At 40.8% G+C, this 26,489-nt stretch overlaps 1 protein-coding gene across 3 annotated transcripts; it reads right to left on the bottom strand.

Moving 5' to 3' along the window:
- Window positions 1–272: 272 nt before the first annotated feature.
- On the bottom strand, window positions 273–26,489 carry MAPKAPK5 (MAPK activated protein kinase 5). 3 transcript variants are annotated; one of them, XM_008142730.3, is made up of 14 exons: window positions 25,733–26,489; window positions 20,079–20,152; window positions 19,534–19,609; window positions 18,690–18,787; window positions 17,130–17,238; window positions 15,348–15,437; window positions 14,535–14,630; window positions 13,663–13,743; window positions 11,768–11,955; window positions 9,872–9,992; window positions 6,959–7,089; window positions 6,403–6,524; window positions 5,020–5,124; window positions 273–2,969 (listed from the first exon to the last, which is right to left on the bottom strand). In XM_008142730.3, the coding sequence occupies exons 1-14, from the start codon at window positions 25,763–25,765 to the stop codon at window positions 2,875–2,877; spliced, it is 1,419 nt and encodes a 472-aa protein (XP_008140952.1). In that variant the 5' UTR covers window positions 25,766–26,489; the 3' UTR covers window positions 273–2,874. The 3 variants fall into 3 exon arrangements, with proteins under 3 accessions (XP_008140952.1, XP_008140953.1, XP_054568355.1); XM_008142731.3 differs by having other exon boundaries at window positions 6,409–6,524; window positions 25,733–26,488; XM_054712380.1 differs by lacking the exon at window positions 18,690–18,787 and having other exon boundaries at window positions 15,348–15,433.

Here is a 26,489-nt window from a genome sequence, read left to right on the forward strand (position 1 = left end):
ATAAAATTTATCATTAGCATCTAGCAAGAAAATTTATACTGTCATGTCACAAACATATTTTAAAATTTTACAGCAAAAAGGTGAAATGATTTCTAGCTGAATTTCTTTTTTCTTTGTAGTTCATGTAAGTGGAAAGCCTCTTAAAATTATGTAATTTAGAAATTATCAGATTTAATTGTGCTTCCCTGTATCTTAACCAAAACAGGCAGGGCAAATTAGGTGAAGTCATTTTATGGGATGAAAGAATTAAATGAATAATGAAAGAAAACCTCTACTTTTTAAATAAATAAAAATATAATTTAAATTAAATATCCAATTTTCCAGTTCCCAAATTGAAACACATTTTCTTCAATAAATAACACACACGTAAGCATTCATACACAAGATCTGATTTAAATCATTTGACTTCTTCTTTAACCAATAATTTTTTCAACCTGTTCTTTCTCAAATAAATACAAGAACAAAACTGTTTAAGAAGTTCCTCCTATGTTTCAAACAATAAATTTCTGACAGATAGTCTCCTATGCTTATACAATATGTTAGCCAGAAGGATATACAACTTGTTTTACATCAAGCAGATTTATAACTATGGTAATGTCTAAAGGTATTTGAGTGATAAGTAATGGTTTTAGTAAGCAGAGGTTAACAAATCATGTGGTAAAACTAGAGACTCTAACCTTCTGTCTACAAAAACTGTTCTGACAATATGAACTTTCTGCGGGTTTAGGCATCAGAGAGACAGGCCAGGAGACAAGGACAATTTTTGTCTCACTTTCAGTTACAAATTTTGCTTTATCAGTGAACCTGACTGGTATGTTACGGCAGTACTTGCTACTGGCCTACAAACTCACTCCACAGAGAAAACTTTGAACACCGAACAGTGGAACTCTGTCCAGGGTAGGACCCACTTTTGAGTTACAAGTTGGAGCATCTAAAAGGTATTCACAAACTTTCAGCCTGGGGCTCATCTGGACATGTCTGGAGACAGTGCACATTTGGGGATCAGATTAATTCACCCTGAAACAACTGATACATGGGCCACTGCTGCTCCAAGTAAACAGAATGCATCATTTGGGATACCCTTTTAGAGCATGCCCAAAATTCACCACACCCTGAAAGGAAAAAAAATCATCCTGAGCCTTTAGAAGACACCTAAACAACAAATTTGAGAAATTAATGGTATACTGGGCATGCTAGAAAGTTACTCTGAAGAAAAAGAAGAGTAACAAAGTATCCCTAGTGAATATTGAACCTGTGCCCTAAGATAAGAAAAACAACAGGTGGTCAGTTGTTCGAGAAACAAGTGCAGTTTTCCCTGATTGAAAGAAGTGATTTATAAGACAGCATTTCACTGAAAAATAGAATAATACAATTCAATCCTTAATTCAACTTTTAGTTAAGTTTTATGGTCAGTAAATAAAACATTTCTCTGCTGCCTAATTCTTAAATTTTGCCATGTTTAAAAGTACTGAATACTCCTTACAGGGTATCCATTCACCTAATATTAGTGAGTCTTACCTCAAAAAATACCTGAATTACAAATTCCCCAAAAATAAAAGGGAACCTATGTAAAAAGGTAATTCTTAAAAGATACTTTGTATTACTATATTTCCACAGTTACATCCATATATGGGCCATACTAACCAAATGTCACCTAGATGATATACTCAGCAAAATGAGTTAGCTCTGTGGGGTGGATTTTGATTGAAGAGAATGTGACAGAATAAAACTGAATATCTGAGCCTACCGATCCTTTCCCTCTGCTCTGCAAATTGGAGTTTGTATATTAGCTCTTCTTAAGAACACAGCTAAGCTTCTAAAAAAATTCTTTTAAACATGATTTGTTATGGAAGTTCATTTGTACAACAAAAAGACAAACAGAAAAGCATCCAGCTTTGATTTCCATTCAAACAGCTGAACTTGGCCAGAAGCATGCTTCATGGTAATGAAGATGGCAGAACAAAATAAATGCAGCCCAGAGGATGCCGACATGAAACCTAGGCAGAAACATTACAGAAAAAAAGGGAAGCTTTAACAGGAAAAAACCTGGACCATATTAGATGCTAATCCAACAGTCCACTTTTCATGAAATGTAACTTTCTCAGGATAACCACCCCATAAGTGGGCCAGAAGAACAGGGAAAGGACATACGAAGCAATGGAGCTGGTGAGGGCTGCCAGGAAGGTGAGAGGACAAAGTAGGGTCTCAGGGAAAGGGAAACTGAAATTTTGATTAAACATAAAAAGAATAAACTCAAAAGAGAATCCATTAGATTTAAGAATCACACCAATTCCTTTTAACAAATATGAGCAATAAAAAAAAGTGTTACCACTTTTTTCTTAGGAATTAGGAACAAAAATGAAGGCTCAGCTCCCTGCCTCTCCCATCATGAGAGACAGCATCTTGTGAGTTTCAGCAGACAGTCTGCAACATGGATCCACAAACACTTCTTGGCATCAGGGCTAATCTACCAATAGTGCAGAAAGTAAATACACAGGGCAATTAAAACCAAATTCCACAGTATTTGATTCAACTGTTTACTAAGCAGAAAGATCAGTATAGTTGGTCCTTTGTCTACCGCTGACAAGTGGTTTTTATATACTTTATTACAAATAAAACAATCTTGCTTGATATAATAGCTGTCATCTTATAAACATGACTAAGCAGTCCTAAAATAATGTATATCTCTAGGAACTAAGTTTTCTTAAAAACAAACAAATGAACTATACTATTAGTAAATACCATATCTAAATCTATACAGCATCTTTAAGCAATGTGAAAATGAAATTATGATTTATTAATTTACATAAAAATTACTTTATACATTGAAGAATAGTTTTTCAGGTTGTAAAAAAACAAAGTTTGAAGCTGTCATTATTGGGATTCATGGGACGTGGTTTGTTCCTCTATCACTTGCTTCACAATTTCTGCCAGTTTTAGTCGATCTACTTTATCTGTGAATCCACGACCTGAAACCCAAGAAAGAAAAAGATCAATCTCCAAATTGTGTGGGAGGAGACAGGTTCTTGACAGGAACCCAGTAAGGTACACCTTACCAGTGTCCAATTCATCTTCACCAATGGAGGAACCATACCCAACACTGATCAAAAGCAGTTCAGACCCCCCCTTTTGCAAGTAGCAATTGAGCAGTTCCATTAAGCTGGCAGTAAAAATCCAATGTTCACTACAATAGCAAACAAGGAAACTATGAAGAAAAAGATCTTCGTAATATATATGTCTGACAAAAGACTCGTATCAATAATATATAAAGAACTCATACATCTATAAGAAAGATATAACTCGACAGAAAAACTAGCAAAAGAAGAGATACTTCACAAAAGAGGAAATCTAAACGGCCAATAAACATCTTTAAAGTGCTAAAGTTCATTAGGGAAAGGCAAAGTAAAATGACACTGTAATACCACTATAATCTATCCAGAATGACTAAAATAAATGGAAAGATAGACAAGAGTTGATGTGGAAGCAGGGTACGTAGAACCCTCAAACACTGCTAGTGGAAGTATCAACCAGAATAACCACTTTGGAAAACTCTTACCAGTACCCACTAAAGCCAAACAGATGAATACCTCCGTGAACCAGCAATCCAATGCTAGATATATGAGGTAAGAGAAATTAGTTCATCAAAACATTCTTCAAAAGATAATACACAAGAGCATTCATAGCAGCCCTTTTCTTAATTTACCAAAACTTGGAAATAACTCAAATGTCCCACAGTAGACTATCTATTTACACACACACACACACACACACACACACACACACATACACACACAAAGGGGTTAAATTACCAGCCACCATTATCAGAAGTAAGGATACAAAAAGAAGAATGCAAATACATAATACAATCAATAAATAATAAAAGAATAAACTTTTGCATACTAACAACTTTAAACCTACTTTTGCCCATCCATGTGTTTGTGTGTGTGGTGAGAGAAAGAGAGGAGAGAGAGAGAGAGAGAGAGAGAGAGAGAGAGAGAGAGAGAGAGAGAGAGGAGAGAGAGAGAGGAGAAAGAGAGCGAGGAGAGAGAGAGAGAAACACATATTGAGAATATAAATGTATATATAGAGAATGAAAATGATCTGCTACACACAAGGCTGAATCTCACAAATATAATGTTAACTAAAAGAAGCCAGACACAAAAGAACATAGACTTGTCTGATTCCATTTATATAAAATATAAATCAATAGCGCTAGCCATCAGGATTGGGGGTGGGAGGTAGTGACTAGGAGAGAGTCCATGTTCCACTACATGTTCTAGGGGCTAGTTATAGGGAATGTTCACTTTGTAAAAATTCATCAAGAGGCCCTAACCGGTGTGGCTCAGTGGATAGAGTGTCGGCCTGCGGACTGAAGGGTCCCAGGTTTGATTCTGGTCAAGGGCATGTACCTTGGTTGCGGGCACATCCCCAGTAGGAAGTGTGCAGGAGGCAGCTGATCAATGTTTCTCTCTCATCGATGTTTCTAACTCTCTATCCCTCTCCCTTCCTCTCTCTAAAAAATCAATAAAAAATATTTTTTTAATTCATCAACAGTACACACTTCAAACATGATCACTTTTCTGTATTGATATTTCAAAATCTTTTTAAAAACATACCAGGGAAGCTAATTTCTTCCAGGCTATTACTCTGGATTTCTCTTGTCCAAGAACCAAGCCAGACCCTAGCTGGCTTGGCTCAGTGGATAGAGTGTTGGCCCCCAAATTGAAGGGTCCCAGGTTTGATTCTAGTCAAGGGCACGTATCTTGGCTACAGGCTTGATCCCTGACCCTGATTAGGAGTGTGAGGGAGGCAACCAATCTATATGTCTCTCTTACATCGATGTTTCTCTCTTTCTCTCCCCATCTCTTCCACTCTCTCTAAAAATCAATGGAAAAATATCCTCCGGTGAAAATTAACAACAATAAAAAAATAGCTCCAGGAAGGCCCCCAAAGATTCCTACATGTCCTAAACAATCACTTCACTGTATTCCTGGGGAAAGAAGTAATTAAGGCTCCTACCATTCCAGCTGAAGCTTTGCAGAGTATCTCTCAGGAGTTTGCATTCCCGGTTATACTTCCAAGCCTCTTGCATTACTTCATTCAGCTTTTCATCTTCATTCTCGCCTATTGATAAAGATGAAGAAGTTGCATTTCCCTGCAGCATTATGGGATTTTAGTGTCAGAGATGGAAGGACATGATGTTCAACTTGTTGAAAATCGATGACTAAAAGTACCAACTTCACCAGACACTGCTGTTCCTGCTAATCTCTACATGACACATAGACCACTTCTGGTCTTTGAATTCGTCTACTGGCACAGCCTCACACAAATCCTCTGATGGCCCCAGAGTCTTCGCACTGGGGGTTGGGAATAGGCAGTGTCAGACTATTGCTGAGCAAAAACAGCTTAGGTCTCTGGTTAACCTAATAGATCAAGAGACAGAGGAAGAACAAGGCTGAGCGGGCTACCCTCTTTCTCCTAAGCTCATTTCTTACTTTGGAAGGCTATTGGAGGTACACTAAATATGAGTTCTCTTAAAATGCAAGAACTAGGAAGACAGGTCAATCCAACAGTTTTCTGACCTACTACTTGAAGGATCTCTTTCATTTTCTGAGGAAAGCCCATTACACCCCATTGAGTGGGGAAATAACATATTGAAAGCAAACTCTCACTCAAAAGAATCCACGTATAAGTCACACACTGCCCATCACACGAGTAGCAGCAGAGTCCACTTCTGAACTGGGGGCGTATTCTCTTTATAGTCACAAGTTAATAAAGCCTTGAACTCTTAACGGCTCTGGAAATGACGTCTCCTGACGTTCTCAAACTGAGCTTGACCCTGTCCACATTTTCCATTCTCCATCACATGCCCTCATTAACAAAACAAGAAAATATAAAATTACATGCTGTACGATCTAACCAGTTTGGCTCAGTGGATAGAGCATCAGCCTGCGGACTGAAAGGTCCCAGGTTCGATTCCGGGCAAGGGCATATACCTTGGTTGTGGGCACATCCCCAGTAGGGGGTGTGCAGGAGGCAGCTGATCGATGTTTCTCTCTCATCGATGTTTCTACTCTCTATCCCTCTCCCTTCCTCTCTGTAAAAAATCAATAAAATATATATTAAAAAATTACATGCTGTACCTGGCACTGGCAATTAAACCTAAATTACAAATATCACAAAAAAAACAAGGAAGGGTAGAACTTACCCTAACCCACCATCCACTCTTTTGAATGGGTAAAGACTGATTTATATAATATACTTACTTCCTTAGACACAAAGATGAAACAGACAACCTCAAATTAAACCACTCCCTTTGTCATGTGCATGCATGCGCATGTACACACACACACACACACACACACACACACACACACACACAGCATTTGTAAATGGTGTGACCTTTACCAGCCTGGGGGAGAATACATTGAGCAATCACATCTCGGAGCTTTTCCAAGGCAACATTTGAGTCCTCGGTTCCATTCTCACGGTCGTGGATATAAACACCATCCTTTGGCCTGGTGCTTTAAAAGTTTGGGGGAAGAGATAATAACAAGGTAAGAACCAAAAACCTAACACTCAACAGATGTTAACTCTAAACGTAAGGTAACAGATTTTTCAGAAAATTAACTATACAGCATCTCCAACTTCTGATGCTACTTAAAAACAGCTTATTCTTCCCACCTTCTTAAGAGGCGGCTCACTGGTTGAGCATCAACCTATGAACCAGAAGGTCACTGTTTGATTCCTGGTCAGGGCACATGCCCAGGATGCGGGCTCGATCCCCAGTGGGAGGCGTGCAGGAGGCAGCTATCAATGATTCTCTTTCATCATTGATGTTTCTATCTCTCTCTCCCTCTCCCTTCCTCTCTGAAATCAATTAAAAAATATATTTTTTAAAAGGCAGAAAACGGGACACCCAACCATAAATGAGAATAGATGAAATAAGCTCAGTTACCCAAGTAATTTCCTCTTCCTCAGAATGGGGTTGTTCACAGAGTGCAAGGGTTTGAGGCTGACTTTCGGATCCTGGATTCGCATGTTGGCCAACTGTTCCGCATGAGCCTGCTGGATTCCTGCAACCACCGCCTGAATGTAAACACTGTCGTCAGTTTTTCATATTCATTTCTGAGTACTTAGAAAGCCGATCTAAGAGCATGGGAAGGAGCTCAAAGAATTAAGAAGGCAATTTCACTATTATGCTGGCCGTATACAAATTTTGATAAAGCAAAGACCATGGACCAGCAGGGCCCAGAAGAAATACTACCAAGGCTCATGCTCACAGTCATTGGCAAGGGCAAGTATAAAGAGAGGCATACGTGTACATCAGAGAAAAGGCTGGCAAGCTACTGCCCAAGAAGCCTCCCAGATTGCTTCCAAAGTGTAGACAGGCACCTCAGTCTCTGATGGCTCAGAACCCTAACAGTTTTCACACACTGAGTGTGGTAGACACTCGAGCACTGGTCTATACTCCAATCAATTAATTTATAATGAGAAATAACTGTCACGAAGTGTAGAACTTGAAATCTGTGTCTTTATGACCAATGCTTGTTCTCACTACGGGCAGACCAATGAGGGAAGGCAAATACTCAGCAGAAAGCTTTGTAAGAAGAGATGATCCTTTTTTGTATTTTTTAAAAAAGGACAAATTCCTGCATGTGTGAGGGTCTCCCCAGAAAAACATCAGGAAGGATACATCACACCATAGTTTAGCTCACTTTTGAGGGGTGAGATTAAGGCAAGGGAATGAAAGGCTACTTTTGCTTTTTATTTTATATATCTCTGCACTGTTTGAATTTCAACAATAAATTCTGACCATTTAAAAAAGCAATTCAAAAACAAACAAAAAAGCAGTTCCTTAATAAGCATGCTTTTAGATCAGGAAGAGTTTACAGGAACTGTAACAACTAGCCCTGGCTACATCCCTCTGGACTCTCATATCTATCTCTTCATCAGTGATGGCCCAACCAGAAAGATGGGAATAATTCAAGGGCACAAGTTCAGGCTCTATTTCCTAGCCAGGGCTTAGATGGACACTATTCAACATCTGCATATGTGGCCATTTTTCCAAAGTTAACCTACCCACATCATGACCACATCATTCCTTAACAGTAGGAATACACTGTCACGTTTAAGTTCCATCTTATAGGCCTAGGAGCCACTCTTTCTCATTAAGAAGATTCTGCAAATCCATACTTGGCTTCATTATGCACTAATTTTAAAGTAACTACAGAGGCAATTATTTCTTCATGTCCAAGATTTTGAAGAAAGCTACATTGAAACCTCATGTACTGACAAACAGAGGATACAAATAATCCCTTTGGATTCAGACTGACCAAACCATTTTTGTACTAATGGGCACATTTAAACCAGGAAGGTAACCATACACAAATCTGAGATGGCAGAGAATTCTGTTCCTTCCAGCTCTTCCTTTCTCTCCCATAAACTAAGGGAGGTCTTAGCATTCTCTTTTCTTATTCATTCATTCTATGTCACACTTCAACCCCATCCCTTTTAAGAGGGTAGCGTTCTCTTGGCCAGGTTGGCCTGTTTGCCATTGCCTTTGCCTCTCAGCCATACTCTGTTCCAGACCACAAATCTCATTTGAGTGTCCATCTACCACTTGAAACAATATCTAAAACCTAAAAGATTTCCCTTCACTCAAACTACCCTCATTCTTGATTTTCCTCTATTTGTCGATGGTACCACCTGATGTGCCACCCAACAGTTCCCTTATATCTAGTCAGTCACCAAAAATTGTAGAAAATTGTCTTCAAGTGTACTGAGCCTATTCATTCATCTCTACTTCTCTGCTCTCAGAGCCACCCCTCATATTCTAAATTACCATAGAAGTCCTAGGTTGGCAAGTCTGCAAGTCTGGTTAACCATTCCTAAACACCTTCCCTATGCAAACATCTTCTCAAATATCTACAATGGCCTCTCTCTCTCTCTCTTTTTTTTTTTTTTTAATATATTTTATTGATTTTTTACAGAGAGGAAGAGAGAGGTATAGAGAGCCAGAAACATCGATGAGAGAGAAACATCGATCAGCCGCCTCCTGCACACCCCCTACTGGGGATGTGCCCGCAACCAAGGTACATGCCCCTGACTGGAATCGAACCTGGGACCCTTGAGTCCACAGGCCGACGCTCTATCCACTGAGCCAAACCGGTTTCGGCCTACAATGGCCTCTCAACTACATCCTAGTAAGATGAGACTAGCCTGGCCGTAGTAGCTCAGTGATTGAGCATCAATCCATGAACCAGGAAGTCACTGTTCAATTCCAGGTCAGGGCACATGCCCGTGTTGCAGGTTTGATCCCCAGTAGGGGGCATACAGGAGGCAGCTGATCAATGATTCTCTCTCATCATTGATGTTTCTCTCTCCCTCCCTCTCTGATATCAATAAAAAAATATATTTTTTTAAAAGATAAGACCTGCTACTTTCAAAGCCTGGCCCCATCATACGTATCTCACTGACTTCCCATTCATGAAGTTAGGTTGTTTTTCCCACTGACGATCATAGGGAGGATATTCCTTTGAGTGTTGTGCTCCCTTAGTGTATATTTGCCAGGCCTTGATCTGGGTCTTTTATGGGAAGCTCTTTATTTCCAACCCTGATTTTCAGGAAACCAGAGATGTTTCTCTGGAAAAGACTGCATGCTCTACATTGTTTTGCTTTTAATCCCTCACTAAGTCGAGTTGCCAGCATTCCTTCTCAACTCAACATTACCTGCCAACAAAATAAGTATCATTCAAAACCTTATGCCTGGAGAGTGGGGGCAGCCGGGGAGAGGTCAATGGGGAAAAAAGGAGACTTATGTAATACTTTAAACAATAAAGAATTTAAATTTAAAAACAAAAAAAGACACCTTATCCATCATCACTTGAGCAGAGGGTAGAACATTATCCAGGGCCTCAGTCGAGTTTAGCCAGGGGTGGTCCAACACTCCCTCAATGGTGAGTCTTTCCTCTGGTTTGACCTTCAAGAGCCTGTGGAGAAAAGGCCAACAAGGGCTGCCATGTACAGTTGCTTCCAGACAACCAGGAAGTTCTGGGGTCTGGTACTAACCAGCTCTAGTTTCTGACTTTATTCCAACTCCTACAAGCTTAGACTTTCCATCTGCAGAGCAGGGGTGGGGTTCTAGTCCCTAACCACTAGCTGTGAGGGCTCTGTGTCCTTAGGCGGTCCTTTCCATCTGTACAAAGTGAGGTAAAAGTGGTAGGAAAAATCTTAACCCATAGATACTTCAGCCCAATAATTAATCCAATATGTAGGATTAATGAAATAATCCTGTATATTGCTCACAGTTCCTGAGACCCTGAATCTCCATATTGATGTTTTTAGGGTAGTGAGCTCTAATTCCCAAAATGGCCTGAGAGTGCTCTTTTGGCTAATAGTGGCTACAAAATTAGTTGATGGGTCAGGAGGTTTTGAAAACCCAGGTTGCTACTTGTGGTAAAATCTCGGATGTTACCATATGGTAGGACATGAACCTTTTATTCCAAGACATTCTAAAGCTAAATACCTAGAGACTCTGAGAAGGGGATGGCATTTCCTTCTAAGTCTTGTGTATTGCTCTGATCCGACTTCTTTACATCTTATGTATTCATGTTGATGCAATTCCTAAGCTTACCCCAGCATGCTCCTTGGGCTATCTACAGCACCTCCTTCCAACTACATATCCTCCCGTTCCAAATGTCAGTCAGGACAACATGCCTATTTGCTCTTTTATTCTGGATCATTCTGAACAAAGAGCTTCAGATTCTAAAGAAAGGATTCATGTTGCTCTAGTGATATTCTATAAAACTGACAAAGAACCACTTAGAGGATACTGATATTTTGGTTAAGTAGCCGAAAAGACAGCATGGGAAGACAGATAGTGATTTAATTGCCTCCATCCTCCTAAAGAACTTTTGCTTATATGTTTTAGAAACTAGCCCCTCTTTAGATACACAGACCCCTAATCAACAAAACAAGCTCATTTATGAAATTTCCATAGAGAAAGGATTGTACTGTCAGGAGACAATTCCCAGATACTGCCCCTTTAATGCTTATCTTGATCACACTACAGATGAAGAAACTGAAACCAAAAAAGGAAAAATTGCTCAGTGAAACCAAGCAATAGGAATACTAGAACAGTGCCCAAGACCCAGGCAGCTAAGCCTCCCACATATACCTCAACTTTAGGTCTGACTTCTTACCTAGCCCTCCAGCTACCAAAGGGCTCTGAATGTCAACTGTCCCTCATCTACTTATTAGCCCTAATTCTTCTAACTCTTCCCATCTTCATATATGTCAGAAGGCTGGAGGGTGGGGTCCAGGCCCCACACCATCAATCGCATACTCCCACAGCAGCCAAGAAATGAAAAGCCAAAAGCATTGTTATCATCTTAATACCCCAGTTCATTCCTAATGTCCATCCCAAATGATTGGCTTACAGACAAGAGGGCACACAGGGGTCAGGGAGTAGAGATTATCACTTAAGGCCCTGAATTAATGCTCACAGAGACACTGGCTACTGAAGAACCTGGGTTCACAACCCCAGGGATAAATTCTAGGAATGCTACAGGAGGGAGCAAAGCTCCACTTCCACTGAGGTGTGAACACTGAGAACCCTCATCTCAGGCTCCAGGGTAAGATTTCTGTGATGCTAAATAGGAACGAACATGCCTAAGAAACAATGACTTTTCTCTACCCAACATTCCCTTCTGTTCCACCACCTTAAGGCTTTTTGGTCTCCCTGCCCAGTGGCCCAGGGACTCACTTCCTCACAACATCTTTGGCCATCTCTGAGATCTGGCTCCACTCTTCCTCTGGGAACTCAAAACTGCCTGTCATGATCTTTCTCCGCATGTCCTTTGGGATAGTCCGACTGTGATGTTTGGAGTAAAAAGGAGGATATCCGCACAACATCACGTAGATAATCACTCCTAAGGACCACAAGTCACAGCTCTGAAAGCAAAGAGAAAATGGTCACTCTTAGCAGAGGCACAGCTCCAAAATAAAGCCTCCATGGCTGGCCTAGACATACACAGGCTGATCTATCCAAGAATCACTTAACAGAGACTGGAAAAGTTTCAGGAAGTCTAACTTTTCACTCCATTTAAAAAATATATATTTTAATTGATTTCAAAGAGGAAGGGAGAAGAGATAGAAACAGCAATGATGAGAGAGAATCACTGATCAGCTACCTCCTGCATGCCCCACACTGAGAATTCAGCCCACAACCTGAGCATGTGCCCTTGACCGGAATCGAACCTGGGACCCTTCAGTCCTCAGGCCGACGCTCTATCCACTGAGCCAAACCGGCTAGCGCTTCACTCCATATTTTTTATGTGCCACATACACTACATAGACACACATTAGCATTTCTCATCATTGATGATTCTAGCTCCCTCTCCCTTCCTCTCTCTGAAATCAATAAAAGCATATTTTATAAATAAATAAGTACATAAAAAAATAAAAGCATTCATTCCTTTGGCCCTGGTCGGTGTGGTTCAGTTGGTCCTGTGCACTGGAAGGTCACCGGTTCGATTCCCGATCATGGCACATATCTAGGTTGCAAGTTCAATTCCCAGTCAGGCCATATACAGGAAGTCACTGATCAATGTATCTCATATCCATCTTTTTTTCTTTCCTTTCCTTTTTTTTTTCTCTTTTCCTCTCTCTCTCTCTCTCTCTCTCTCTCTCTCTCTCTCTCTCTCCTCTCTTTCTCTCTCTCTGCCTCTCTCTCTCTCTCCCTTCCTCACTAAAATAAAAAATAAAATAAATAAAAGCATTTCTTTGGCCACAAAGGACTCATTGTGCCTGCTCCTTCCCCCTACCCCCCGTTTTTTACTCCGCACCTAAGGACATGTTTTTACTGACTTTACAGAGAGAGGAAGGGAGAGGGAGACAGAGAAACATCCATCGGCTTTGTGCCCCTACCAGAGTTTGAACCTGCAACCCTTCAGTGCATGGGATGATGCTCCAACCAACTGAGCCACATGGGCCAAGCCTGCTTCTCTCTCTCTTTTTTTTTAATTAAGGTTGATGTATTTATTTAATTTTCAAAAATTTAATTATATCTTATTACATATTTTTATTAAAAATGAGTTGTCAATGTAGCATTCAGTGTTCATTTAGTTGCCCAATATAAAGTTTATATTTAGACCAACATTTAAACACATTCAAAAGTAACTGAACTGTTTTTTTCAACATGTTACTCATCTGCAGTGTAATTTTGATGAATGCCATACTAATTCATGAGCACCATTAGATTCACAAAATGGAAAAGGAAGAGAAGAAAAAAATACTGGGAAATTACATCATGCAGGAAATTCATTGCATTCATGCTGAGATTTTAACAAGTAAATTTAAAGACAACCCTGTCTGTTAAATATGGTCACTGGATTATACAACTAGCCAAATAAATAACCTATAGACGACCATAGTCCTTGGCTCCTGCTGCAAAACCTAAATCGATAAGAACCTTACTTAATATTTCATCAGACAAAAACTGGAATTCCAAGTACTCTTCTGCTTGTGTGGCTGCTTCCAGCCTTTTGCACAGGAAGATTAAGGGATAAGACTGGAATGAGCCACTTTCCCAGAGGGCCACAAATAGCTCACTGAAAAGAGGCTACCCAGAGGGGTGAAGATAAATATCTCTTCCCCTACCTTGTTGTAAGTGTAGGGTGTTGGTGAGGTAGGTATGATGCCAAATTTCTCCTTTTGATGCCTTCTCTGTGCCTCTAGTACCTGTCAGAGTCAGACCAAACGGAACAGTTTACTGAAAATCACACCAATGACATACAACTTGAGAGACTCCTGGAAGGCTAAAAAGGGTCCACACTGGCAGTCAACAATCAAAAAAACTCCACATAAATACAATACTTTCAAAAACCCTTCCCACCCCCCTCTTATCACCAGCAATTTATCAGTGCTTGCCCAGGTCAAGAACATTAAGATCAAGTCCCTGGAGGAGATTTATCTCTTCTTCCTGCCCATCGAGGCATCTGAGATCACTTTTTCCTAGGGACATCCCTCATGCCTGTGTAAAAGCATGCTGATACATGCAACATGGAAGAATTTCAAAAATATACTGAGTAAAAGTAAAACACAAAAGATAAATTCTATTTTTATGAAATTCTACAACAGACAAAACTAACCAATAATAACAGAAAGCATGTCAGTGGTTGCCTGGGGCTAGGAGTTAGGTTGGGAACAAACTGACTGGAAAGGCACACAAGGCAGCTTCTGAAGTGATGGAAACGTCTTATAACTTGATTGTGATGCTGATCATGCAGGAGTATCCATTTGTCAAAACTCATCAAACTATACTTAAAGTCGGAGTACTATATATAAATCATACCTCAATAAAGTTGATTCCAAAAGAATAAAATGCCTACATCAAATTAAGCAGCTTGAAGGTTTCTGAAACTGGGTACCCCCCTCCCATTTGTAATGCATGCCTACTAGTGCTGGGGAGTGGAAATGCGAGTGCACAGGCAGCGTGCTGGCACAGCCAGTGGCAGAAACAACATGCTTACCTGAGGTGCTACGTAATAAGGGGTGAACTGGGGTGTCATCAAGTCACCTTGGTCAATTTTGGCAAATCCAAAATCACACAACTTCACTGGGGCATCCTGAAATAAAATAAATGGAAGTCATTGCTCCAGAGTTCTCAGTAAACATTAGAGGGAAATCCAGGTGCAAAGCATGTTACCTTAAGCTCTCACAAGTTTCTGGTTGAGACCCGAGTATATGAGTAGCATATCCTCAGGTCTGGAAACAATGATTCATATTGTGGAATTGTTCTTAGTAATACAGAAGTAATCAGTTTCTACCGACTCACAGTTAGCCTTGTTTTATAACTTATAAAGTCAGTATTAAGTCAAAATCTTACTCAAAAGCTCCCTGGCTCTATAGATTGGCCCATTACTTCTCACCAACATCAACTTCATTGATAGCCAGAGTAACTTATTTGATGGGACATGGTGTAGGTGTCAGAGGGTAGGGTTGGAGAGAAAAACACACCTTATCAGGGTTAACAGCAAATACAACTGTTAAGTTTTAAGGTTATATATAACAGTATATAGATTTTGGCCCATCCCTAAAGTCCCCCCAAATAATATCCAAAATCTTAAGTGCTACAAATACATATAAGGATCATCCAAAATTATCCATACAAGGGGTATTTCTCTGGGCTTCCAGCAAGGAAATAAGTAGGAAAAATTAGCTGCCTAAAGCCTCTTCACTATGGGTTCAGAGCACTCCAAACACATACATACACACCTCCATGCCCACTTCTGGACTATGCTGTGAATGGCAGCACTAAAATGCAGAAAAGCAAGGCATCTCACCAAAGAGTTATCCTTGAAGAGCAGATTCTCAGGCTTGAGGTCTCTGTGCGCGATGTTTAACAAGTGACAGTGCTGTAGAGCCAGAGCTATCTGGAAAAGGACATAATAGCAACCACATCTTAGAAGAATTAACTCTTTAGTGCCCCTAGTTTAGAGAACTCAGGATATTAAAAAATGATCCTTAATTAAGTCCATTAAGACTATGGTCGGTCTTCAATTTTAAAGCAGAAATTAAATAAAACTTTTGGTACCAAGAAATAGAAATGAACTTAATTTACCTGCAACGTGTATTTTGTTAAGCAAAAAGAAAAAAATACAACAGTAAAATGATTCTTTATCAGAATAAACTGATGGTTAAATCCTGTACGCAATGAGGGAAATGAAATGTTTCCACTTGCATTCATCTGCAATGTGACAAGCACTGCAGAGTGAACACTGCGCGGACAGCAGGCTGCTCTCCCCCCGCAGGGCAGCCACCCTGACACGTGGCTCAGAAAAGAGCTGCACTCTCCAGGGAGCTCAACTTTCAAGCTCTGCCTTCAAGAACAATGGAAAGCAGCTAACTGGATTTTTCCACCTGATATTCCAATGTGCTCATCCCACTTGGTGAAATGTGGCCTGTTTAGGTAGATGTGAAGAGGTTTTGTTTTACAGAAGATTATCAGAGCTCACCCTTTAGTCCTAGTATTTGAAAAATACAAGGTATAATTTTTAAAATTAAATAGCAAGAGCAAATTCTACCTTTTCTTCAACTCACAGTATGGAAATGTCTTAGCATTCCAAGTATCAGCTCCACCGCACCAGGAAGGAGGCATCAAAAAATGCTCATGAAAAATTTCGAAGGATTTTTTAAATTAAGAACCAATTGTGCTAGGCTTTCTGCTTTTCTTTGCCTTGCTTGCTTGACATGAAGATTAGCTTTGAGGGTTTAGCTTTTGATCTCCTCAAGAAGTTATTTCCAGTTGGTTTCCTAGTATTGTCTGTGACATAAATTATTTCTCTAGCAATAAAATGTGATATCAAGCAAGCCCTAGCTTGTGTAGCTCAGTAGTTAGTGTCGGCACATGGACTGAAGGGTCATGGGTTCAATTCCAGTCAAGGGTACGTACCTTGGTTGCAGGTTCGATCCCCAGCCCCAGCCCTCTGTCGGGGCCAGTGCGGTAGGCAACCAATCGATGTCTCTCTCACATCGATGTTTCTCTGTCTCTGTCTCTCCCCCTCCCTTCCACTCTCTCTAAAAATCAATGGGAAAAATATCCTCTGGTGAGGATTAATTTTTAAAAGTGGAATCAAAATAGACTGTAACCAGGAATAACCCAGAATTATAAAGACCTTATAATACTACTAAAATCTGAAGAGAGAAAGGTGACTCATAAGCAAAAATTATCTTATTGTCAGAACATATTTTCACACTATACAATCTTTTAAGTGGTATCAGCAACATTTTATCTCAAAGTTCAATAACAGTGCTTGAAAGCCATGTCCAAAGATATCTACAATCTACAAGAGTTAAGATTACCTTCCTTCCAGAGTTTATTTACATCTTATAATAGACAAACAATTGACAACCACTTAAGAATACAGTCTCTCCCCCCTCCCCCCGCCCCAAAAACATAAAAGATGTCACATTTCTGTCAAAGCGTCTTTTCTGATCACATAACAAAGCAGGCAATGAGAGAGCAAATAGAGCTTTTCTGCAAGCTTTCTTTTATTCCCCCCAATGAAATTGTGCTTGTTAACCAACATCGTTGGCAGTTTGATTTGTACCCGGGGTTAACTTGCCTGCTTTGTTACTTGGCTGGCTTGCTTCTCTGTAAAGTGCCGGTGCTGGCTGATTCTGTGAAATAGCTCTCCCCCTTCCATCATCTCCATTACAATTAAGAGTCGAGCCCTGTTTGAAAGCATTTGATTTTGTTAAGTTAAAAAAAGAACTGAAACATCAAGTAGCTAATCTAAAGAGATACCTCATCTACAAAGTGTGTCATTTACTTCCTAAGTCTAGTCCTACCAAGCCTCTTGGAGTGTCCACTACCAAATGGACCCTGTGCATAAGGAATATCCCTGACCTAACACTTTCCAAGAAGCTAAGGTGAGAGTGAAAGATTTAGTTTTGAAAATAATGTTCCTTTTGAGAACATTACACTTAAGTGACATGTTTTGTATAGGCATTTTAGGGCAGCTAAAATGAAAATATATTGAAAACAGAATATGACTCTGTAGGACATGAATTTCAAGTCATTTGGCTGGGTATTGAGCTGTCTTGGTTTTTCATTCTGTGTGTGTGTGTGTGTGTGTGTGTGTGTGTGTGTGTGTGTGTGTATCATCTACTCCCCTCCTCCCCCCACTCCACTCGTTTTTTTCATGTGACCCAGAGGATACCCAGCAAGATAGCTGGAAAGGGTTACACAATTACTAAATAAAAGCAAAATTCTCATGTTATAAAGAAAATTTTTTGAATTTTGGTTACCATCCTTTGATATAAATGTTTCCAGCTTCCATCCAAATGCTTTCACCAACAGAGCACAGTTGTAAGAAATAATCATTCATTTCCCATTTGTTTTTACAAATCCATCTTTTTTCTCCACCTGGAAAACTTCTTCCTATCCCCTTCAAGTCTTAATTCCCACGTAACAGCTCTGAGAGACAACTCACCTCCCCAGCCTACAGCTTGCAACTCTCCTTTGTAAACTCAAAAGTATTTTATGGATGCCTCTCCTTGGTGCCTATCCCACTGCTATGATGGCAGATTTATAGCTCATTCCCTCCAACAGAAAACAAACCTTATTTTAATTTTGAATTTCCTGGAAGAGACTTAGAACACCATTCAATGGGCTTGCCAAACATTTGGCAGCTAAAAGAATGATGTTGGTTTCTTCCTTTAAAAGGAATGTCAGACTAAGCAATAAAGGCTTTTTGCCATATCAACCTCTAAAACATTGCCTAGAATAATATTTGGTCCCCTTTTGCTAATTTGAAATAGAATCTGTTTTAATTCCACATTACTTGCTTTTTTTTAAAAAGAGAAAGTAATCACAATAATCAGAGGGGCCAGGAGAGTAGTAGGGTATAGATGAAACAAGACTGTCAATGAGTTCATCACTGCTGAAGCTGGGTGATGGGAACCTGGGGGTTCATTACATAATTCTGTCTGCTTTCACAAATGTTTGAAATTTTCCAAAACAAAATGTAGAGGAGAATGAGAAAGAGGGAGGGAGGCAGACGGGGAGGAAGGAAAGGAGTGAAAGGGGAAGAGAGAGAGGGGGCACAAAAGAGGAAAACCCACTGCACCTTGGCCTACATATGGAGAGGTGGGCGTAGTATGATGACCCTGTGTAGTCTTACCTGGGGCTGGACTCATGAGGAAACTGTACACTGTTAGCAAACACTTCGATAATTTGAACTATATTTGGGTGTGTGGCACACATCATGTGCAGGCGTACCTTAAAGAGAAGAGGAAATGTTTCTGTACATAGGAGAGGCCAACATTTTCTCTCCCAACACCCCCTCAAAAACTGACAACATTAGGCACAAGAGGCTAAGCCTATTACAGTAAAAAACCTTATCACCTAGAATAATGTACAAAACAAGGGGATCACACACAGATTATCTCCTTAATGCTCTTTCTATGAATGAAACCTCAACAACAGATTACTTGCTCCTGTCCTATCCATTAGCAAATGAATTAGCAAATAATTTATTTTCTTTCAGATATTATTCATACATCTGTAAGCAAAAGAGTCTTTCACTGCACTCTTATTAACATGTCCAGATCATTATGAACCAGTCCAGATCATTGAAAACAAATGTCTATTTTTAAAAACTAGAAACATCCCGCAGAGCCCTCCTGCAGCCCACTTTCAAGACACTTTTCACCAGACCCTTCCCTGTAGTATTTTCTCTCCACTCTTCAAAGATGGTGTCCAGTAAGCAAAAGTGGAAATAAACCTGAATACTCAACTATGTATAAAAATCGCATTAACTGAAACAAGACTCTACTAACAGTCTTTGGTACTGATAGATGTAGGACTGCTTTTATAATAACATGAATAGCAAAAAAGGGGTAAGTATGAACTTAAATTTTAAAAAAAAAATTCTTCATGCATCTATGCATGAAGCTGCCCTACTTATAAAATGAATTATTAGGCACTTCAATATTTAGGCAAGACAAGGCAATAAAGGATCATACCTCATTTCTAGCTTTTGGACGATCAAAAAGAATTTTCAGTGCAAACCGTTCTTGGGTAGAATTCTTCACACAGACTCTAGATTTGGAGAAAAAATTTCATCAGAAATCATCTATGTTACAGTGAAAACTAACTTAACAAGTTTGTTCTTTGAGGATTGTACTTCTAATCAAGAATATATCCAGGTGCATCAGAACAAACTTGCCCCCAAGGCTAGCAGCTGGAAAGGCAGAGCAGTATCTGAGCCACTCTTCCTAGGCCTCAGCTGCTAAGCCAGGTGATGCCAACTTGAGGCCTCTGCTGGCTACAGGTGACTCTCAGTGGCTCCATAGGATCAACATATTAAATGATTCCATGTTATAGAACATGTGACTTGGTCACTTAAGTATATTCCTAAATAGATGAGAAATAGCCTAACATAAACACCTCTACTTGTTAAATTAAGGCTATTTCACAAATCTGGCACCCTTGATGCTTCTAATTTAAGATGTATTTCAATGGCCCTTTTCAGAACAATTTTGTCATAGTTTGCACATGGGTTTCTTACCTAACTGGACCACTAATTCCAGCTCCCAGTTTCTGAGTCCAGTTGATATTATATTCCTCTAAAATGGAGGTTTCCTATTAAAATAAAAAAGAAGGGGCAGAGAATTCTCCAATTAAAAAGCTGAACAATTAAACAGAGGTGGGACAACAGCAGATCTTATCATTCAATATCTCATCTTCTGAGAGGATCTGATAAACCAAGCTTTGTGTTCTGTAGGGCTTTATAATTAGACATTTTGTTCCAATGACTAGATTAGGAATATTTTCCAACAAGAGTGAAAGCAAAAACTTTAGGTCAAAAAATCTGTCAGCTCATCTACAAGGTCCATTGAAGTAGAACCACTCAATGTCTTGTTTTGTCTTTGGAGTGTAGGGATAAAATGCTTCACTACTAAATACTTATTTGCTTATTAGATGGTCAAGTATTTTCTGAGATTCCAGAAAATCTAGTTTTATATATGCTCCTATGATATAGAGGCCTATATCCTAGAACAAACTGATCAAATTTTTGGAATAACTGAATAAATCCAGACTTAAATTTTCAAGTAAAATAGCAATAAACATCATAGTAAATTTATATAATTTTCAACAGCACCATTTTGAGTACAAAGATCTTCTGTCATATTCATTATATAACTATACTTTTTATATTTTTCAACAAATTTTTTCAATAGTTTTCATTAGTTCCAGATAGATTCTCTACAATTTAATGAACATGGAATTCCTGTTTAGTCACTGTTATGTTGAGCTTCTGTTGCCTATAGGCAAGAAAGCTATGAAACTCATTTTTCCACATGTAGGGTTCCACATATAGAATAGGAAACTAACTGCAGACTTTGAGAAATTAGGCCAAAACTCATGAGACTTTAAAATTGTTTTGTTGCAATGAAAATCTGATAGACCATATTTATCACTAGAATCTTGATTCCCAGTGTATGAGAACAGGTTATTTGTCCATGAAACACACTCATTGTGCAGCTAGTATGTGCCAGACTAAATTCAGAGATGAAAAGAGAGCTTCTGCCTAGTGAATATGCAAGTGTATAAAACAAGCTTAGAATAGCCTTTATAGCAATGCTCCATAATCGGGAAATGAATTACTAAAACAGTGTTTGCCAGGGGCTGGTGGGAAAGAGACAATGGGGGAGTTGGTGCTTAATGAATATAGAACTTCAGTTTTACAAGCTGAAGAGTCTGAAGATGGATGGTGGTGATGGTTACACCACATTATGAAGGTATTTGATACCACCAAACTGTACAGTTAAAAATGGTTAAGATGGTAAATTCTGTTGTATGTATTGTACTACAATTAAAAAAAAGAAAAGAAAAGAAGTAAAAGGATGGAAAAAGATATATCACAAGTAACCATAAGAGAGCTGGAATAGCTATACTGACAGACAAAATAAACTTTAAAACGAAAGATGTTAATAGAGAAAGGGAAGCACTTCTTACAATGATAAAAAGGTCGTCAACAGGAAGAAATGTCAATTACAAACATACATACATACATGCACCTAACAAGAATCCAAAAATAAATGAAGCAAAAATTGACAGAATTTAAGGGAAAAATATAAAATTCAAAAATACTTGGAGACGTCAATACTCCCCACTCTTACTAATAGATAGAAAAGCTAGACTGAAAATCAGCAAGCATACAGAAGACATTATCAACCAACCTGAACTATCTGACATCTACACAGCACCCCATCCAAGAGGTGAATGTATATTCTTCCCAAGTGCACATGGAATAGTCTCCAGGATGAAACATGTGCTAGATCATAAGTTTCAATATATTTTTAATCGTGGATTAGAGGACAACTATCCCCAAACCCATTAATAGATTCAAGGGAACCCCTGCCAAAAGGCCAATCAGCCTGCTCTCCGGTACTCAGGCAGCCTAAATTGAAGTGCTAGTTAGAGCCCAGGAAAACGGCTTTCCCAGCTGACCTCAGTTCTCACCACTTGAGGGGCAGCCTCAAAAAGGCAAAACCATGAATGCTGGCTTGCTTCTGGGGGAGTACATCCTAGTCAGTACTGGCTGTCAGTTATTTTCAGCTTCACTCATTTGTATTAGTTAGGCACACCCAAATTAGTAGGAAGATTCACCAGTGATGTGTCAAGTGAGTGAAGGCTAGCCCAGCTGCGTGGCTGTGGTAGAGTATTGATCTTTGAATCAGGAGGTCAAGGTTTGATTCCTGGTCAGGGCACATGCCAGGGTTGCTGGCTAGATCCCCACAGAAGGCAGCCGATCAATGATTCTCTCTCATCATTGATGTTTCAATCTCTCTCCCTCTCCCTTCCTCTCTGAGATCAATAATATATATAAAGAAAAGTATGTGAAGGCTTAAAAAGAAAGAAAAAGAAAATTACCTTGGGCAATAATGACCAAGTGAAGAAAACAGCATCTCTTTCTAAACCTCTCTTAAATTGCTATAAGCTAATATTCACCAAGCTCTTACTAAACGTTAGCTATTGTCATAAGCACATTTAGATATATTTGCTCATTAAATCCTCAAAAATACCCTATGAGCTGGGGAGTGTTTTTATCTCCTTTCTATGGATGAGGAACTAAGTGACAAAGAAGTGACATTGACTTACTTAAAGACACAGCTAATGAATGGCAAGGCTGAGATTTCAACCCATGAGCCTACCTAGAGAAATTGTTGTAACCACTAGGTAATATTGCCTCCCCATTTATATCTGTCCACTAGAACTATGTTCCTCTTCTGCTCAAAACTCTCCCAGACTTCCCCTTCTTTTTAGGGTCAAAGCCAAAGTTATTCCAATGGTCTACAAGGCCCTACGTGCTCTGGCTCCCCATTACCTCTCTAGAACAATCTATACAGACCCACTGCATTCCAGCTACCTTGCTGTTACTGGATCACACATGAACCTGCACCTACATTGTGCCTTGTACCTACTGTTCCCACTGCCTGTAATATTCTTTTTTTTTAAATATATTATTTATTGATTTCAGAGAGGGAGAGGGAAAGATAGAAACATCATTGATGAGAATCGTTGATTGACTGCCTCCTGCACACCCCGCAACTGGGGATCGAGCAAGCAACCAGGGCACATGCCCTTGACCGGAATCAAACTCGGAACCCTTCAGTCCGCAGGCTAACACTACCCACTGAGCCAAACCAGCGAGGGCTGCCTGTAATAGTCTTCCCAAATACAGTGAAGTTTTGCTCCTTCCTTCCCTTCAGAACTCTACGCAAATGTCATCTCCTCAGAGGTCTTTCCTGACCCCCCTTCCTAAAACAGTACTCCCACCTTTTTTATACCTCTTATTTAAAACAACCTGACAATGTGTACAACCCAATTCCACCATCTAGAATATAAGCTCCATGAGATCAGGGACATCTAGGAGGCTGGCTTTGCACCAGTAGTGCCTAAGACAGCACTGGAGACAAATTAGACAAAGGTGATTTTAAAAATCTGCCACGTTGCTTAATTTCACAACCCATTCATATAACTGTAGGCAACAATTCTTGACCCTCTATCAATAAAATCTAAACTAAAAGAAAAAAATGGATACTTCAAGGCAGTCTTTTTTTTAACTAAAAATCAATCATTATAATTATTTTGTGTGTGTCTCTCTCTATATATATATATGTATATATATATATGTATATATATATACATATATATATATATGACAGTATCTAGAGAGTAAATTCTAGTGTTAGCTGAAATGTTGATTTTAAATCTACTTTCACATGCATAGGATCTGCCTTTAGAGTGTGCCGAGTTTTAATGTAGTTGTATTAAGTTGAGCTTGAGTTTATATGATGGAAACCTTGAACCAAGTCTATAATAATGACTAGATATGTAAGTTTATGATGATCTTGATTTCTTTTCAGCTGAGTTCACTCCATCATGTTCCTTCCTAGGTATTAGAGCAGTGGTTCTCAATCTTTCTAATGCCGCGACCCTTTAATACAGTTCCTCATGTTGTGGTGATCCCCAACCATAAAATTATTTTCGTTGCTACTTCATAACTGTAATTTTGCTACTGTTATGAATCGTTATGTAAATACCTGTGTTTTCCGATGGTCTTAGGCAACCCTGCTAGCGGTTCTTTTATAATTTTATGTGTTTTCCGATGGTCTTAGGCGACCCTGCTAGCGGTTCTCAACCTGTGGGTCGAGACCCACAGGTTGAGAACCGCTGCTGTAGAGCCTAAGACCATCGGAAAACACAGATATTTACATTACGATTCATAACAGTAGCAAAATTACAGCTATGAAGTAGCAACGAAAATAATTATATGGTTGGGGGTCACCACAACATGAGGAACTGTATTAAAGGGTCGCAGCATTAGAAAGGTTGAGAACCACTGGGTTAGGTGCTAACAGTGCTTTGAAAAGCAGGCCTGCTCTGCTTTCTCTCTCCAGCTAGCAGCCTATTACTATAGCCTGCAGATATGCCCGACTGGCCCCATAATTCAGGGACAAGTGCCATCCTCTTTACAGGGTGAGTCCTTATGGTTTTCACTTTATTAATGAGCAGAGTTCAAGTTTTTCTAAAACAGTGAAAACATGTATTTATCTCTCTGGAGATACTGATCTGTCAAAGCAGTCTTTTAGAACCTTTATTTCTATTATTAAAAATTTGATCTCCCTTAATGTATACATTATATTTTGATGTATCTTTTAAAAGGTGAAGTTTCTTGGTAACGATTGATGATTTCTATAAGCTTTACCATCCGAAAATTTGTTAGAAGTTTAAGTTCTTTATCAGTTATTGGTCATGGTGATTGTGTCCTGAAAGGGAAAATAGAGTAACCCTTAATTGCCAATGGATTCCTGTCCCTCAAAAGTAGATGAAATCCTTAAATATGTTGTTGACTTAACATTGTAAAATAGTGAATAACACCAATAGACGTTAAGTTTCATGTTCAATTTATACAAGACTCTAATTTCCTAATCATAGCTAGATAATTTTCTCTTAGTGCCTCAAAGAGTTTTTTTTTTTTTTAAAGTAAATCAGGTTTTAGAAAAACTGTCATTTTATTCAGGTCATTTTAGAACACGTAGTAGCTTTTTGTTGTTGTTAACAGAGCAGTAAGTCACAGGACACCGTTAGCTCTTCCTAAATAAACTCCGTGCTCCCTAGGAGGAGAGGGGAGAGGAAAGAGGCAAAGTGGAGGGGAACACACTGAAAAATGAGAACAATCTATTCGCCAAAGGACTGGGTTTGTAGGAAGGCGAACCACCTCCTTCTGAAACTGCAGATTTCCAAGAGGCTAGTTTCAAACAAATCGGAGGGACGGGTAAAGTCCAAGTCTCCAAGTGCTGTTGCAGCAAGCGGATCATCCGGAAGCAACTGCTGGCGGCACTTGGGGAGAGATCGAAAGTAGAGTAGTGAGACCCCTCCATCCCATTCACAGCAAGCATCTCCAAGCCACGCCTCTTCTGTTCCAGGTGAGCACAAACCACACCCCCGCCTCAACCAGGTGAGATCCCGCCCCCCAGGCCCCCACGCAAACCCTTCGCCCCAGGGCTGTAAAACGCAGGCCACGGAATCCGGGGAGACCGAAACCCGGGAGTCGCTGGAATCTCACCCCAAGTCCCCTCCGTTTCCTGAAGACGGAGCCGAGAGGAATGCCACAAGGGCAAAGCGGGGAGGAACGAGGCATCTCCCCCTTACCTTGATGGCTTTCTCCATGTCGCTCCCCGACATGCTCCGCGGGGCCCCTACGGCCGGGAGCGGCGGAGGCTGCGCAGCGGTCCGGTCCCACCGCAGCGAAGGGAGCAAGGGGCTTGGCGCCCAGGCCCCCGGGCCTCGGGGAGAGGGGCAGCCGCCGCCCCCAGGGACCGGCGGGGATGAGGACCCCGGCGCCGGCTCGGCGGCGGCAGGCGGCTCTAGGCTGGCGGCGGCGGTGGCGGCGGCGCCAGCCCCTGGGGACAAGCCTTTGTGCTGGGCCCTGCGCGGCTGCTTCCCGGCCTCATCCCCGGCCGGGGACGCAGGCTCCCGCGGCAGGGCGAGGCGGAGAGGGCCCCGGTCCCGAGCGCGGTGCAGGGGCCTCGCGGGGCCGCCGCTTAGGCCCGGGCTCGCCAGGTCCCCAGGAGGAGCCTGCGCCTCCGCCTCCGCCGCCGGCACCGCCGCGAAGCCGACGCCGAGACTGCCGCCGCCGCCGCCGCTGCTCCCGCTGCCGCTTCAGCGCCACACATCGCCGGGACACCCGCGCCGGGCAGCCCCGCCCGCCGGCGCCGTGCCCCGCCTGAGCTCCCGGCAGCCCCGCCCGCGCCCGACCCCCGCGGCCCGCGACTCCACGCGCCCCTCGCCGCAGTCCGCCGGGGTTTCCGAGCCGCCGCCCAGCCGCGCGGGGGACTTGCAGGCGCCCGCCGGGGCCTCCCCAAGCGCCGCAGCGGCCCAGGCCCCCGGGCCTCCGCCGCGCCCGCGC

This window comes from Eptesicus fuscus, chromosome 23 (assembly GCF_027574615.1).
Source record: "Eptesicus fuscus isolate TK198812 chromosome 23, DD_ASM_mEF_20220401, whole genome shotgun sequence".
Classification (NCBI taxonomy): Eukaryota; Metazoa; Chordata; class Mammalia; order Chiroptera; family Vespertilionidae; genus Eptesicus; species Eptesicus fuscus.